Source organism: Eutrigla gurnardus, assembly GCF_963514095.1.
Source record: "Eutrigla gurnardus genome assembly, chromosome: 15".
In the NCBI taxonomy this organism is placed as follows: domain Eukaryota; kingdom Metazoa; phylum Chordata; class Actinopteri; order Perciformes; family Triglidae; genus Eutrigla; species Eutrigla gurnardus.
This window is the reverse complement of record NC_139938.1, coordinates 16,160,628-16,177,142: the sequence shown is the minus strand read 5'-3', so window position 1 is coordinate 16,177,142 and position 16,515 is coordinate 16,160,628. Positions and strand designations below refer to the sequence as shown.

Sequence of the window (16,515 nt, the reverse complement as noted above, 5' to 3'; positions counted from 1 at the left end):
TGTAATTGAGTGACAATCTTCTCAGCATGAACTCGTTTGATAGAGCGCCCTCTAGTGGCCATGACTTCAAACTTTTCTGTGTTTAACGTTGATGTGATTGTCTTTTGCATATAAACTAGTAAAAATCAACATCTGTGTCTCAAACTTCTTCAACCCAAATCAAAAAAAGGAACTAGTTCCCTCTGTTGCTTAGAGTTCGGCTACCCATAATTCCTCTAATTATGCCCCAACTTCCTGCCGCCTTGCCTGTTATTGTGTATGGCATCCTGGACCAGAGGTGTCAAAAGTACAGGCGTTCCACACTCAAGCAGAAGTACTGATTCAACTTCTTTATTCAAGTAAAAGTGAAAAGGTGCAGGCGTACTTCTTTATTTCCTACATCTGTCCTTTTATTCTCAAAGGCTGATCATAAATTAACAAAGAGTCCAGTACTGGTGTCATGAAAAACATCTCAGTACCAAATTGTAGGACTTGTAAGCATTACATATAATTGCAGCAGTATACTTGTGTACTAGAACAGGATCCAGAGTACTACGACAGAAAAGTTTGTATTTTACTTGCTTGATTTTTTTTCTTGTAAAAGCAGGTTTTCCTCTGTTTTAATTTGTATAGTAATAAATTATATGGAATATTTAAAAAAAGCACCCCAGCTGGGTTGTACCATCTCTGATTGGCCCGATGCGGTCACATGACGAGCCACCGCCTCCGTCATGAAACAGCGTAAAGTATGCAGGATTTTAATGAAAGTTCCAAGAGAAGTTTTCAAAATAAAATGTTTTCCCCACTTAAGTGCTTAATTTGGACAGACAGACAGACAGACAGACAGACAGACAGACAGACAGACAGACAGACGTGCTTCATTAATCCCAAACTGGTAAAGGCTGTGTGATTTGTTACAGCAGTTGTATCCAAAAGGCCAGTAAATGTACAGTGACTTCATATATGGGATATCCATATATACACAATATCAATAATATAGTAGAATACACTATAAACATACCAGACTACAACAACTCCAGTATACAATATAGAACTAGCTTAAACATATACACAATATAGTAATAGTTATATAATACATAATGGACTCTTGGTTATTCAAATGAATCTATTAATCAAGAAACTTTAGCAGACAGACTGATATAAATGAACTGAAATAATAATAATAATAATAATAATAATAATAATAATAATAATAATAATAATAATAATAATAATAATAATAAATAATTTAATGTAGTAGTAGTAGTAGTAGTTGATAATGACGGCATGGAGACGAGCCACAGCCCTTTTATTTTGAAGGAGACACAGTATTACCGGTGTTTCACTCTTCCTCGTTGTGTTTGACTTGACTGAGTCGACGTCAACACTTTCAACAGAAGCGCTGCTGCTATTTTGGTTTGCGCAGCGCAACCTTCGGATCGGTTAGCTGGCTAGCTAGCTCCCGCAGAGATGTCAACGTGGTGCAGGTTGCAGGCGAAGACGCGGCGAGTCGCCGCGTTGCTCACCTCCAGTCGGGCGACGCGACGACACAAGTGGCCGGATGGACGTTTCCCTCCATGTCAGAGCCTGAGCACAGGCCGAGCTCTGCGGAGCGACTTCTACAAAGGTGAGGCACTGTCCCGAGAAGGGAACGTCAGACGCGCTGGCCGACTCTGCGTTCACAAATCCTCAAATTCTCAGTTTCTTAGTTTACTCACAAATGTGTGATTCTTGTATGCAAAATCTTAAACTCGTTTTTGAACTTTAAGAGGTCTCTTTACAATTCGGCATGCATATAATCTTCCATGCAACACTATTTCCCCCCCAGATGTAGACATTTACAGTGATCCTCACACTAATATTACTCTATTTACATTATAAGTAACCTTAAACCGTTTTCCAATATGTGAATTAATATTTATATATACGCCGATTTGTGGAGGGGTAGCTGGAGTTCCAGGAAGCAACTTGAGTTGCTCGCTGCGCTGTCAACATCTGCCAAACGGTCATGGAGTAAAGTTGGTGCGTTTTTGTGCCGATCAGACCTGGAGAGCCAGCTGACGGCGATGAGGAAGAAGGCGTCGGACGCTCTGCCGGGGAGCAGCTGGAGCCCCCTGGAGATAAACCCCAACCTTCCACCGGAGGCGGCCGACGTCGTGATCGTGGGAGGCGGCGTGGTGGGCTGGTCCGTCGCCTACTGGCTCAAGCAGAAGGAGAGGGTCCGAGGAGGCGTGAAGGTCGTGGTGGTGGAGAAGGACATGACGGTGAGGCCCCGGGATAGATGAGAGAACTTAGGTGAACTGCCTCTCATCTTACAGGGTTTCCCAAGGGGTTTCCCACGGGTCAGGGGATTCCTGGAACATCAGGGAATTTAAAAAAAGTATTTTCCAGGTAGGGAAAGTCAGTGGATTTGATCAAATGTATTTCATGAGTGGTTGTTATGGTTACTTGGTTTTTCAATACCAGTTTAAAACTCAGGGAATCTGATCTTTGTCTTAAGAGTGGGAACCCTGGTCTTAAATCCTAAACAACTACTTTTTCCAGGACGCTCAGCCAACGATCAGCTGACCAACTGTCCTCCTCCATGTGGTTCTCCTCAGTACTCCCAGGCCTCCACCGTGCTGTCCGCCGGGGGTATCCGACAGCAGTTCTCCCTGCCGGAGAACATCCACCTCTCCCTGGCCTCGGCAGACTTCATGAGGAACATCAACGTGGGTTACAGGCGGCTTCTCCCTCTGCTTCTGTTAAATGTGGTGCGGCGTTAATAAGTGAGCTAGTGCTGCTTGTGGAATGACTTGGAGGTCTCGACCTTGTGTCGTCTCTGTTCGTCTCCTTCCAGCTCGCCATGAAACACTTTGGCTGTAGTTTAAAGGAAAATTCTGCACCTTTTTTAGTCCTCGATTGACGCCGAAATCTGCAAAATCTGTTGTTGCAAAGGAAAAACGTAGCCTGATAATAACAAATAAAAACAATAAAATACAGTTGTAAAAATATCTACTTAAATACCATAAATGATTGAATGAATTGTCCAAAATGACAACATGTCTATAAACCTTCTAATGTGGCTCCTCAGGAACACCTCGGCGTGTTGAACGAAGACCCAGTGGACCTCCAGTTCAACCAGTCCGGATACCTCTTCCTGGCCAGCGAGGCGGCGGCTCACATCATGGAGGAGAACCACCACACCCAGAGGTGGCGTCCCCCTGCCTTTCAGACCGCAGCACCGATTGCTTCGGGGGTTGTTGTTGAGCACCAACGATGTTGCTTTGTGGTCGCAGGTGCGCCGGAGCCAAAGTTGCACTTCTCTCTCCGACGCAACTGAAGGAGAAGTTTCCGTGGATCAACACGGAGGGCGTCGCGCTCGCGTCGTACGGTGAGATTTCATTTTGGGTGTAAAACAACACGAGAGGCCAAAATATTCAGTTAAGCTGATTTACTGAGAAAATATGTTGATAAACCAAATAATTTTACTAAAGAAAATCTTCATATTTGCACCATAATCTAAATTTAAAACAATCATATTTATTTTTAGTATTCCTTATTAAAAAAAATTGACCAATGTTTGACCAGAGGGCGTATTCTATTCAAATGAAATCCATTTTAAATGCGTTTTTGTGCACGTTTTGACGCCGGCGAGTGAGTCAACATGAGCATCAGCGTTCTCTCCGTGGTGACTTCCAGGGTTGGAGAACGAGGGCTGGTTCGACCCCTGGACTCTGCTGAACGCCTTGAGGAGGAAGGCCATGTCGATGGGAGTCATCCAGTGCTGCGGAGAAGTCACGGGTTTGTTTGTCTGCTGTACTAAAATGAGTCATTTCAACACAGGATAACCAGTGAGACCCGTCTGGTGGTTTTTATTACTTGATTCAACATTTTAAACCAACATCTGCTCATTCTTTTAGATATTATAGATCATTCTCAGTTATTCTACAAAAACATCTAGTTTAAAAAATGACAGCTGCAGCTGGTCGACGAGGAACACCAGGAGAAATCATATCAAAGGAGAATTAAGAATTGATTTAAATCCTGCTCAAATATTCTGTTTCACGTAAGAATAACAGAAAAACAGAAGGTAACGACGTTACGTCTTTGAACAGCTGACCGGCCGCCTGCTGGCTCCTAGTCATCATGTTTCTGTCTTCCACAGATTTGAAATACTCAATCAACACGATGACATCTGCCGACGGAGATCAAGTGGATCTCAGGAGGATCCAATCTGTCAGAGTGAGTGAGCGGTGTGACTGTGTGTGCGTTTCCACATCTCTTGACGTGACGCGAGTCCCACAAATGCATTGGTTGGATTAATGTGGCCAGATATCTGTGAAGTTCCTTTGCTTGAGTGCCACGTCGCCACGGCAACGGCGTGGCGTTGTGCACGGTGGGATAAACGCGCTGTGTTGAGCAGGTGCAGATGCCGAACAGTCTGGAGTACCAGCCGGTGCGATGTGCCATTGTGGTGAATGCAGCAGGAGCCTTTTCTGCTAAACTGGCAGAGATGCTGGGAATCGGCTCCGGGCCCAAAACCTCCGCCGCCGGGATCCCGCTGCCCGTCGAGCCTCGCAAAAGGTCCGTCAGCCTCGAGAGGCAAAGTTTCCTCTTCTTCTCAAAGGAAAGAAACCCAGCTGAGGTTTCTTTGGAAGCCTCATGCAGCTCGTCAGTGTCCTTGACTTTTTTATTCAGACTCCAGTAAAATAACGTTTCTGTGGTTATCGTCGTTTATCCTCCACTTCTTCTGTTAAACACAATCAAAGAGGCCACCCTGATGCATGCTGGTCCTAAATGTGAAACTCTGAGATATCTTTATAAACCACAGGTGAAAACTAATTAGGCAAAGTGTTAATACACAACCCCGGAAAATAATTAAGCTAAACAATATAACTAGAAAAAGAAAAATGTAATCTAAATAAAGTAAACCTATGAAAAACAATCAACACTTCTTGTAAATAAAACGACTAAATTCTAACAACAAATAGCTCCTGAAGTGTTTTTTTTATACATAAAGGGTCAAATTGCCTAGAAAACTGATTTGAATTGAGTCAAAGAGTTCATGTCAGGTACAGAATATTTGTTTAAAGCTCTTATTTGCTCTGAACTGGCTTCAGCTTCTCTGTAAAAGTCTTCATTCGCCTGAGGAAGCCCAAACGTTTCCACCCAAACGCAGAGCCTTCGTGCCAAAACTTGTCTTAGGTAAACATTTGTAATGACGTGAAGAAAGCAGCGTTTACAGGATTGTAAGATACTCCATGCTCTTCCAGGTACATGTACGTGTTCCACTGTCCCGACGGTCCGGGTCTGGACACCCCCTTCCTCATCGACTACTCCGGAGTCTACTTCAGGAGGGAGGGCTTGGGAGGGAACTACGTCGCTGGGACGTCACCACTGGAGGTGTGTTACCTTAGATTTTCTATCAATAAGAATTAAAAAAAGCTGAACAGCTACGACTTAACTCAGACGAGGACCGAACACTTACTCTCCTACTTTATCGGCAATGACATGTTGTGGTTTCTTTCTTTGGACAAATCTGCTCTGCATCGTCTTCTCCATGCCCTACATGTAAACGTAAACGGCAGGGATCTCTTCCTCCTCAGACCGAGGAGCCAGACACCAGTAACCTGGAGGTGGACCACCAGTTCTTTGAGGACAAGATATGGCCCGTCTTGGCTTCTCGCGTTCCTGCCTTCGAGAAGCTGAAGGTACTTTTATTTAACAACCTTTTTATTTGTCTATTGACTTCCCGTTTGGCGTGAACGCACCTTAATCCCTCCCTCCCTCCCTCAGGTGACGGGTGCGTGGGCGGGGTTCTACGACTACAACACCTTCGACCAGAACGCCATCATCGGCATGCACCCGCTCATCAACAACATGTACTTCGCCACCGGCTTCAGCGGCCACGGCCTGCAGCACGCCCCCACCGTGGGCCGGTCCGTGGCGGAGCTGATCCTGGACGGGAACTTCACCACGTTGGACCTCAGCGGCCTCGGCTTCAGACGCATTCTGGCCCAGGAGCCCATGCTGGAGAGGAACATCGTGTAGGGGAGCCGGGTCCGGGACTTCACGCTGCAGATGATGCCAAATAATGACCTTTGGATTTTTTCCACAACTCGGGAACGTGGCTTCATCGCTACGGTCCAACCAACAGATGATGGAGGAGGCGGGACCTCATGACGGGTCCACAGAGGGAGGTCTCGTTGGCCGACGGGGGAACAAACAGACTTAGACAGCAGAGGCCGGAGACAGAAGAACAAGTCTGACCGTTTACTTCAGTAAAGGTCACAATAACACATGTAGGACTACTCTGTTACAAAGTAAAAGTACTACTCAAAGTAGTAGTATTAGCATCAGGGCTCATCGGCATCCACTCCTGAACATATCAAAGACCAAGGTGCATCCCAGAGTACATATAATATTAATAATATGAGATATCGCTGTTACAACCGGCATCGGATTTTAGAGACAATCACAAGCAAATTAAGTCGTTTGACTGTTGGTGAAAACAAATGTGCAAATCATTTCAGAACCAGATGAAGGTCGATGAAAATCCAAAATGAAGTTTGTGAATATTTCGGGAAGATAATTACAACCCGGATACGTGTCACAACTTTTAAACTAACTGCATTATGTATTAATTACTCAAAATATATAAAAAAGGTGACTAAAAATGAAAAAAAAACACTTTACTCCACTTCAGCAACTAAAAGTTGAAGCCTGGTTGCCTGGCAACCACTTTTAAAAGTTAGCGTTGAGGCCCTGAGCGTCAAAATATACTTAAAATACCAAAAGGTAAAAGTAATGATTATGCAGAATCACATTATTTGATTAAAATAAGAGGAAAATGAATAACCAGCACTAATATACATAATATATTAATCAAAATGTGTTGGTTTTATGTATTTTGTATTCATCTGTTAAAAAAAATTATCAGTAACTAAAGTTACCAAAATCAGTCCTGTGGAATAAAAATTTTAATATCTGACATGTATGAAGTAGAATCAAACTGGAACAATTGGAATTGGAATACAGTTTCCCCTCAAGCCTGAAGACCTTCCCCTCTCCTACGTCTCCCACATGTTGAGTGATTTTTACCTCCAATAAAGTGGTTTAGATCGTCAGTGAAACAGATTTTTGATACCTTAAAGACGCTGCATTTAGAATATTTTCACCACTTTAGCTTCCCGTCAGGACTTTCTGGTCGTCATTTAGACAAATCGTTTCTTCTCTTCTCTGATTTTGTCTCATTTATATGATCCTAGCTTTACTTCTGTGTAAGTATTGTGAGAAAAGAAGGAAAAGACTGGTTCTGATTCTCTACCTCGTAGTCAGGTTTGGTGTTTCAATTCATTTAATTTCAACGTTGAAACGATTTGGTATCCAGCTGCTGATATGATCCCTCAGGATCAATACAGTATCCATTATCATCACAACATCACAGAATACCTCAGCTGCTGTGCTGACATTGTCCACCAGATGGAGCCATTTCTCTGATTCTTGACATCAGCTGGAGAACGTCCCACTTTTAAAAGGACCAAACCGTCTGATTCAGACTTCAACACTACATTTAAGTCTCTGGGTTCACGACGCTGTTGATGTCATCTGAAATTACAGGATTTTAATAAAAGCCATTAAAACATGCTTCCAGTATATGTGTATCATTTCAGCGTAAGTGACATTTCCTAACACCGGGATGGTCCTATAAGTCACATTTTAATAGGTGGACTTATTTAAAATCAGTGAGAAGATCAGTGTCAGCATTAATGAACATATTAACAATAACAGTATTGTTGGATTAACGCTGGATTAACGAGGTGCATGCATATTACATGTTATGAGGTTATTAACCACTGGAAATCAGCTCATTAAAGAGAGAGTTGAAAAACATATTACATAGTATATTTACTTTGAATAAACAACTCACACCAACAGGTTTCATCTTTAACTATATATTGTACTGTATGTTAATACATATTTATATATTACATTTGATATTCTAATAATGCATTTATAAGATCAGCATGTTTTTTATGTTAAATGTGTGTGTAATTGCTAAAAAAATGTATGAATCCGCTGCTGGAAATAGTCCCCAGCAAACACTATTCACTCACGTTTGATGTAAAACCACAGTGGCCACCTGTTTTAATTCAATTAATTAAATGACTAGAATGTCTGTTTGACACCGCTCCGGCACACAAACCCCCCCGACAACAACACAGTCTTCCAGTTCAGTCTTTATGGATTAAAACCAACCAGAACAAGTTCACCGGCGGGCTTTAGAGCTGCCGTTCTGTGACCTTTGGACGGAGCTCAGAGGCCGTTCCTGTTGTTTCAGTCTATGTGTTGGTTAGCTGGATGCTCCACAGTGAAATGTTTCCTTTACACGTCTATTCTCTCATTTTATTATTCCTAATGGTCTCTTCTTTCATTAGGAAAGATGATCAGACGTCTGTCCCGACACTGGAGCAGATACCTGCAGGTTTAATATGTATATAAAGATCCGTCTCGGTGCCTGGTTTTAGAAAAAGGGATGAAATCTGAAGAGCAGCAGCAACACCGTCTGCATCTTCATCTCCTGCTTCGTTTCCATGCAGCCGACAGCATCCATCACTGGGGGGGACAACCCTCCTCCATCATTACACACATCGTGGAGAATATGGCAAAGGCATTTCTGTCCCTGCAGCTCTTCATTTTCATGCAAATGTGAGGCAGCCTTGCAGGTTCGACTGCGGGGGGGGGGGGTGTGGGGGGGAAGCAATTGAGGGATTTCTTTGTGAGGCCCCGACTCAAATCCCAAATGTTCTCAGGGCTGAAAACAAAAGCAGCATGGGTGCTGCCCGGCCACGTTGGCCCCTTCAATAGAAGCACCGAGGGCCCAACATTCCCTCCTCGGCCCCCGGAGGATCCACAGCTGCTGGAAAGTCACCGTTGTGCTTCCCCGGTCGCCTCGTTGGGTGAGGAAGGGAGTCACCCTGAAGTGACGCCCTGTGGGAGATCTCCGGCTGGCTCCTCCGCCTGCGATGAAGCAGCGTTACACGGCGGTGGCATGTGGCTGGGATTAGGGCATTTCACTGTGGATTAAAATCTTTCCTCCGTGGCCGCTCGCTGGAAGAAAGCAGTCTGAAGTTCCACGGATCACTCTGGGCCCATGGTCTCACTGAGCAGGTACGTTAACTTCTCTACTGAGGCTGGATGCAGTCTCAAGACTTTATTTAAATATATTCATTCCTCCAACGAACCAGATTCATCCACCATTTAACACGACTTTAACTGCTTAGAGGAAAGTTCTGTTTATGACTTATGACTGCAAACTTTCTCTACTTTTACCACTGAGATGTGGTGCAGAATGTACAAGAGGGGATTTGTCAATCATTATTTCTTTAAACCCTTATAAAAAGTTCATAACTGGGGTAAAAACAACAAGCCACAAATTATAAAAAAGAAAGAAATACCTAACGAGGAGTTGATGACAATAATACTTGTGTGATAAAGGGAATAAATGTTTTCAATAAGATTATTCTCAATGTCTAAAACGTTTTATTGAATTAATAAATGAAACTTAACTGCGTTTATGCAGCAAATGTCCTTCTTGAGTGTGTTACGTAAGGCTCAAGTGGGCTGCGGATCACACAGCACAAACAGGACTAATCAGCTAAATGACGAATACGGGGAAGAAGAGATCATTTCACTGCTTGTTAATTTGTGTTTTCTGACCGACACCAACTCCATCACATCTCTCGTTTGTGGGTTTGGTTAAAATGATAAAAGGTGAGATTCTAGGTTTCTATAATTGTCAATAAATGAAAAGACCAAAACTAACTGATAGTTCTGTCAAATGACAATGTAGATCACTTTTAAAAAGGCCCAGTGATTTACTAAAACAGGAGTGAATAGTGCATTAGCTGTGGATTATTTTCGTCAGCGGATTTATACACATTAGTCAGAATTTACAGTGTGTTTGGAGCTCTGTGGCACAGAGGAATTAGATACATCAAGCTTCACACAGAAGATATCAGTAAAAACTCAAGTAAAGCTCTGAAAACCACTTTTCTGATTTTTGATGAGTAAGAACAGAAGAGAACGTAGAAAGACGAGGCTGTAAAGGCGGACTGGTCGGCGTGGTGACGTTTAGTCGGCTCATTTATCTACTCATTAGAAGCTGCCTTTGTTAAGACACATAAAAGCGTCAAAATCTACAAATGAACCAATGATTTCCTGTATTTTATGTTGGAGAACAAAATCCCATCAGCAGTTTTCCATCAAAATCCTTATTTCAGTCATCCAACCTAAAATCCTTAAAAACAAAAAAACTATCTACTTACAGGCGAGGCCACCAAAAGTAAAAAACACGTAAGAAAAATAAAGAATACCACAGATTTATCCGTTCAGTAAAAAAGAATCCTTCCTGCTTCACTTGTGAATTGGAGGCTCAACTAACGGGTCTGTCTGGTTTTTCCTTTTCCTCCAGTTTCAGGGAGTTTCCTCATTAAAGGCTCACTCTAGTTCATTATAGTTGCTGTAAAGATGGTGAATCCTCTAATCCTCTCTCTCCAGCTTCAGGATGTTCCAGGTGCTCCAGGGTCACATCCAAGGTCACATCCCGCCGGCGGGACACCCAACCTGCAAAGCCCGCCTGGTCACCAAAGACGGACGCTGCAACATCGAGTTCGGCAACATTGAATACAGCAACCACGTTGCGTACCTGGTGGACATCTGGACCACGTTCGTGGAGATCCGCTGGCGCTTCGTGGTCCTCCTGTTCGTGGCGTCGTTCACCGGCAGCTGGTTCGTCTTCAGCCTGCTGTGGTACTGGGTCGCCAAGAGCAACGGGGATCTGGCGGGGCAGAACCGCACGGACGGACACGTCCAGTGTATCGACAACGTCCACGGCCTCACCACGGCCTTCCTCTACTCGCTGGAGACCCAGACCACCATCGGGTACGGCGGCAGGGCGCTGACGGGCCACTGTGCCGGCACCGTGGCTCTCATCATCGTCCAATCGCTGGTCGGCGTCTTCATCAACTGTTTCATGTGCGGCGTCATCTTGGCCAAGATCTCCTTACCCAAGAAAAGGGCAAAGACCGTCACGTTCAGCGACACGGCCGTCATCTGCCTGAAGAAAGGGAACCTGTGTCTCCTGATCCGAGTGGCCAACCTTCGAAAGACCTTGTTGATCGGCAGCCAGATCTACGGCAAGCTGCTCAGGACAACCACCACGACGGACGGCGAGACCGTCATCCTCAACCAGGTGGACATCGACTTCACGGTCGACGCCGGCAAGGACAACTTGTTTTTCGTTTGCCCTTTGACCCTCTACCACGTGATCAACACATCGAGCCCTTTCTATGAGCTGTCAGCGGACTCGCTCCCCCACCAGGACTTTGAGTTGGTGGTCTTCTTGGACGGGACAGCCGAGTCCACCAGCTCCTCCTGCCAGGTCCGGACCTCCTACGTCCCTCAGGAGATCCAGTGGGGATACAGCTTCCTGCCCATCATCTCCCGCTCCGACACCGGGAAGTACCGCGTGGACTTCTCAAACTTCTCCAAGAGCGTCCAGGTGTCCACGCCGCACTGCGTCCACTGCTTCGAGACGGACGCCGACCTCCGGAACCACAACAGCCACCGCCAGGAAAACCACCACACCCAGCAGAAGCTGGGGATCGACAACCTGGGGTTTCACGTGATCGACATCCACGACTCGGTGGACATCACCAAAATGTGAACTTCCTTCTGACGCAACGCGAGTTGGTGGACGGATCTTTGTTTCCTCCAGTGAACATTTGCATGGAGGCCCATTTCTGCCAGCGTCCGAAAAAAAGAAGCTTTCTCAAAATGTAGTATCTCAAAATAAAGACTCTATGCTAACTCACTATTTTGAGATATTAAGTCATTATTTTTGTGAAAGTTTCATTATTTTTCGAGATAGTGTTTTGAGAGTATCTCATTATTTTACGAAGGTAAAGTTTCTCATAATTTTGAGAGCAATAATGAATTACTAATAAGTAATACTACTTACAAAGTCAATATGTTTTGATAATTAGTCATTTGGATAAAGTTTTTCGTTTTTCCCTGACAGTGGCAGGAATGGGCTTCCATACAGTCGAGTTAATCGTCTTTTTTTTTTGGTCGCCTGAAACATTGTGGATAAAAGTGAGACGTGAGCGAAGTTAAGCTCTTTGCTCAGCAGCTCATTACAATCAAAGCACCTTTGAGACTTGTGACGTTGTCTAGGTGATGTGTGGAAGAGGAAAGAAAAAAAGAGGGATTGAAGTTTTGATGTGTGAAAAAAATGAAAGGGGTAAAATACTGGACGGCACAGTGGGTCCTTCCTGAGCAGATTAGAACTTGAGCTTGTTATAATGAAAAACGGTGTGCTATAAAGTCTGTGGAAGGAAATAAGAAGTAGGACAGGCCTTTGGAGTTTTGTCATTAGTGCGACTAAAACACGAAATATATACGCCTTGATAGTTTACAAACTGTGGACTTGCTGCTAAATAAATGACGTGATTTTAATTGTGACCCGTCTACGTTTTGTACACTGAAACTCCTCTCAGGGAATATATGTAGGAATAAACCTTTTTCTTCATTTAAGTCTTTTTGTTCTACACATTGAATGTGTCAGAATATCAGAATTATGATTCATAGTGGCGGAATTTCAAGTTACATTTACTTAATTGTTACTCTGAGGAATCTATATTTTGTGTTGACTTTGGCGGCCCCTGTGGATAAAAGCGGTAGTGTTTCCGATCACCAGAGTCCCTTTGAGAAAACCGTTCATTTCCCTGCATATAGATATCTATATATTGATGGATAAAACCACATTTACTGAGACCGTTTCATTATTAAAAGCTCCTCAAAGTAACTTTAAGTACAACTTGGAGGTACTCCTACTCCTTTTCAGAGGGGAATGTTGTATTTCACATACATATATTTCACATCTATATTTGCTAGTTACATTAATAAGATTTTATACTCAACCAGAATGTGATCTTTGAGATGATTTGTAATTTTATAAACCAAGTTTATCAGTGGAGAAAGTAATCTGACAGTAGATCATAATGAAAATGATCAAACGAACTGATTAAGATGATTAACCAACATTAACAGCCTACTGTATCTAAGAACAATGTTCAGGTACTTATATTTCTTCAGAGAGTGTACTTTTTACTCCACTACATATATTTGGAATATTCAGATTATTAATACAGAAGCTGATAGATGATGTCTTGTTATGGATTAAGCCACGCAGCAGCATATAACGTATTAGCTTCATCTTTACATGCTGCAGAATGAACGATGTTTACACCTGAATGCATCAATAAATCAGAATCCACTCATTTGCATATTTTGATGCTGGATTTGCCTCGTCAGAGTATTTTCACATGGTTGTATTTCTATTTTCCCTCGGAGTTAAAACTATCTGGATACTTCTTCCACCACTGCAGGCTATTATTTTCAGCGTCAACATGAGGAAATTAAACGAGGCAGTGCAAGTAAACACAACATGGCAGCTTTTGTCACATCTCTTATGAATAATAATCCCCCGTCTCGCCGTTACATAACATACAAATACCAGAAGAAGTGTGGTTGGAAGTGTGACGGCCGCCTGCCCACCAGAGAGCATTAGAGAGCTGCTGTGATTTACCATCATTAGCATTGAGACGGATAATAAACAATTAATGCTGCAATATATTAAATAAATAAATTCATACATCTCAAGCCGTCCCAGTTCTGCCAGCAGACTCTTTCATGCTCAGTGATGTTTGATGGAAACTTTTCCTCCCCTCCCCCCCCATACCCTGCAGTTTAAAACACTTTACCCATAATGCTTCATGCTGGAGTGACGGACCTCGACGTCTCTGCAGGTGATCCGGAGCAGACTTCTCATTTAAGACGTTTCCGTCAGCCAGGCGGATTCTGGTGAAGGAGCTTTCATCCCGTTTGGATTTACAGAGGCGACTTTAACTGGGCTTCATCTGCATAACAATGGAAAAGGAAGCTGATGGGGGGGGGGGGGGTCGGGACTGTGAGCCTAAAGCAGCCGAGGAGGAGGAGGAGGAGAAAAAGATGAGAGGGCTGAGAGTGACGAGATACAGAAAGAGTATTTTAATTTGATGGAGCCACAGATAAAAGTCACACTTTCTCCTCCACAGCCAAAATATAAAAATACTCCACATCGTTAACTGAACAGAAACAGTAATGTGGAAGTAGAAATACTTTTACTACAGGTAAAAAGTACCTAAAGTAACTAAGTACACATCCTACTGATACTTCAACCATTTAAAGTGATAGATGGAGTAATACAGCATCTCAGGTCAAATGTGATGTTTGATTGACAGAGACTTACTGCACTGAAGTATAATTTTATTCTTCATATTTCCATTAAAGTTTACACTTCTCTACATTTCAGAGGGAAACATTGCACTTTTGAATTTTTCCAAGACATGAAATCCGATCAGTTATAGATTTAAACAAATAGAGCTGTGATGATGAGTCTGAAAGCACCATGGTGGACCATTTGAGAATATTATTATTATTATTATTAATAATATTAATATAATAGTTTTATTGGATCCATTTAAGTGTGCATGGTGAGGGATGCTCTTTCCAACTACTTTATGCTGCAGTATTTCTCACCTGGGGATCAATAAAACGTTATATTTTGTACCATTAACAGAAAGGATAATACTGCAGTACATGTGCTTCAATATTTGAGTAAATACTCAGTGTCCTTAATAGGGATACTTCTTACTTTCTAGTACATTTCAGAGCCTTTACTTTCACTTTTACTGGAGTAAAGAAGTTGAATCAGTATACTTCTACTTTTACCGGAGTCTTTTTTAAGTACTTCTACTTGAGTTTCGGATGTCTGTTAGTTTTTTAATGAACACTAGTTGATCAGAAACAGCTTACAGGCATCGAGTCCCAAAACGCTGCAGGAAACCTCAGGAAGGCCGAGGAAGAGACGACCAGGACAAAGAGACAAAGGAGGAGCGGAGAGAGAGAACAGGTGAGCAGGATGTGAGCTAACGAGGGACAGGTGGACGTAATCAGGTCGGGGCCAGACCATCACACCTGATGGGAGGGCAGGAAGTGAATCTGGAACGAGGCGCGACGAATAAATAAAACAAGAAACTCTGGAGGTAGAATGAGCAGTCCTCTGATTCCGATTCCCGGCTCCTCCTGTCTGCATGAAGTGTCCTTGGCCAAGATGCTGTGAATGTTCGATTAGATTAGATGCTGTTGCATGTATATGTTTTGTATTATATGTATTATATAAATGTGGAGTGGAGACATGTGATCACTGGAGAAATGCAGGTCTGAAGTATACGTCAGGGTTTTTTGCATTTTCAGTTCTTCTTAAAGTCATTTTTTTTTTGTTTTTTGAACCTTTGTCCAGCTTTTACGTCCTGATTTTACATGGTTATCACATGACAAACTGACTTTTAAGCTCCCGACAAACAGGAAGACACACTTCAATCAGAATGGCAAATTTATTTTTACTGACAATCCCTTGATCCACACAGGAAGCACAACGGAAATCCTTTCACATGTAAACGCGTCGTTTAAGGTCACTTGAATGTCTTGAGTCCGCAGGACGTCTCACACACACACACAAACACACACACACACACACACACACACACACACACACACACACTGTAGCACGAAGAGATGTCTTCTTCAACTCTATGTCAACGTGGTCATACTAGTAGTTGCTCATGGAAAGCTAAGCATGCAGAAGAACTTTCCCAGCAGCCTTCATTGAAACACCAAAAACACTTACAGAACGTTTTCCATCCTTCAGATGAATCATGTTTCACCATCAGAGGCCTCGTAGATAAACGGACACTTCAGAGATGATTCACAGCCAAAACCATTAAAAACTACATTTCTAGTAATAAAAGGTTATTTAAAAACGACTTTTACTGCTTTTATGATCAAAATTCCGTTCACTTTGTGGGCAGACATGGTTAATTAGAGAAATATTGTTAAAGTTGGAAGGTGTTATTATGTCCTAGTTTTCCATTCTGTGAGTATGAATTCACATCTCCTGACCTATTATTAGATGCAGGAATGCAAAAAAAAAGAAGTTATTTCCACCTGGAGGCAATTTAAAATCTATAACTCCCCTGATATTGTTGGAATATCAGAGGGAAAGGAGGGGAACGTATTAACTTCGACTCCACTGATTAAGTGTGCTGCCTTTTAATTAACTAGTCCATGATTAATTAATTAATGAGTGGAGATAATGGAGCTTCCTTTCATTTAGGACTCATTTCTGGTGCTTAATTACTGCTGTGCACCAAAACCCACCTCCAAGTGAAGCGGCGTCCGCCTGTTCGAAGCAGCAGGTTTGATTCTGCTTATGTAATGTGAAAAAACGGCCAAATTGAACTGTATTGAAATAATGGAGCACCTCCTGCATGCTAGCGTGTTTTTCTATATGTGGACCATCATCAACGCAATGACATAACGCTAACTAACGCTATGAAATGTATCATCAGTCTAAGAGGCTAATTAGCCGACTTCATGTTACGATAATGA

The 16,515-nt window shown here is 42.8% G+C and overlaps 2 protein-coding genes across 3 annotated transcripts; both read left to right on the top strand.

Moving 5' to 3' along the window:
* The first annotated feature begins 1,359 nt into the window (after positions 1-1,359).
* On the top strand, positions 1,360-7,259 carry foxred1 (FAD-dependent oxidoreductase domain containing 1). Of its 2 annotated transcripts, none has more exons than XM_084029459.1 (11): positions 1,360-1,606; positions 2,023-2,243; positions 2,580-2,690; positions 3,053-3,171; positions 3,258-3,352; positions 3,661-3,762; positions 4,127-4,203; positions 4,385-4,545; positions 5,235-5,364; positions 5,568-5,672; positions 5,758-7,259. In XM_084029459.1, the coding sequence occupies exons 1-11, from the start codon at positions 1,450-1,452 to the stop codon at positions 6,010-6,012; spliced, it is 1,533 nt and encodes a 510-aa protein (XP_083885585.1). In that variant the 5' UTR covers positions 1,360-1,449; the 3' UTR covers positions 6,013-7,259. The 2 variants fall into 2 exon arrangements, with proteins under 2 accessions (XP_083885585.1, XP_083885586.1); XM_084029460.1 differs by having other exon boundaries at positions 1,410-1,606; positions 2,524-2,690.
* Positions 7,260-8,775: 1,516 nt separating this feature from the next.
* Positions 8,776-11,831, top strand: LOC311025651 (ATP-sensitive inward rectifier potassium channel 1-like). Its single transcript, XM_084028662.1, has 2 exons — positions 8,776-9,132; positions 10,522-11,831. Exons 1-2 carry the CDS (start codon positions 9,116-9,118, stop codon positions 11,687-11,689), a joined length of 1,185 nt encoding a protein of 394 aa, XP_083884788.1. The 5' UTR covers positions 8,776-9,115; the 3' UTR covers positions 11,690-11,831.
* The last annotated feature ends 4,684 nt before the right edge of the window (positions 11,832-16,515 follow it).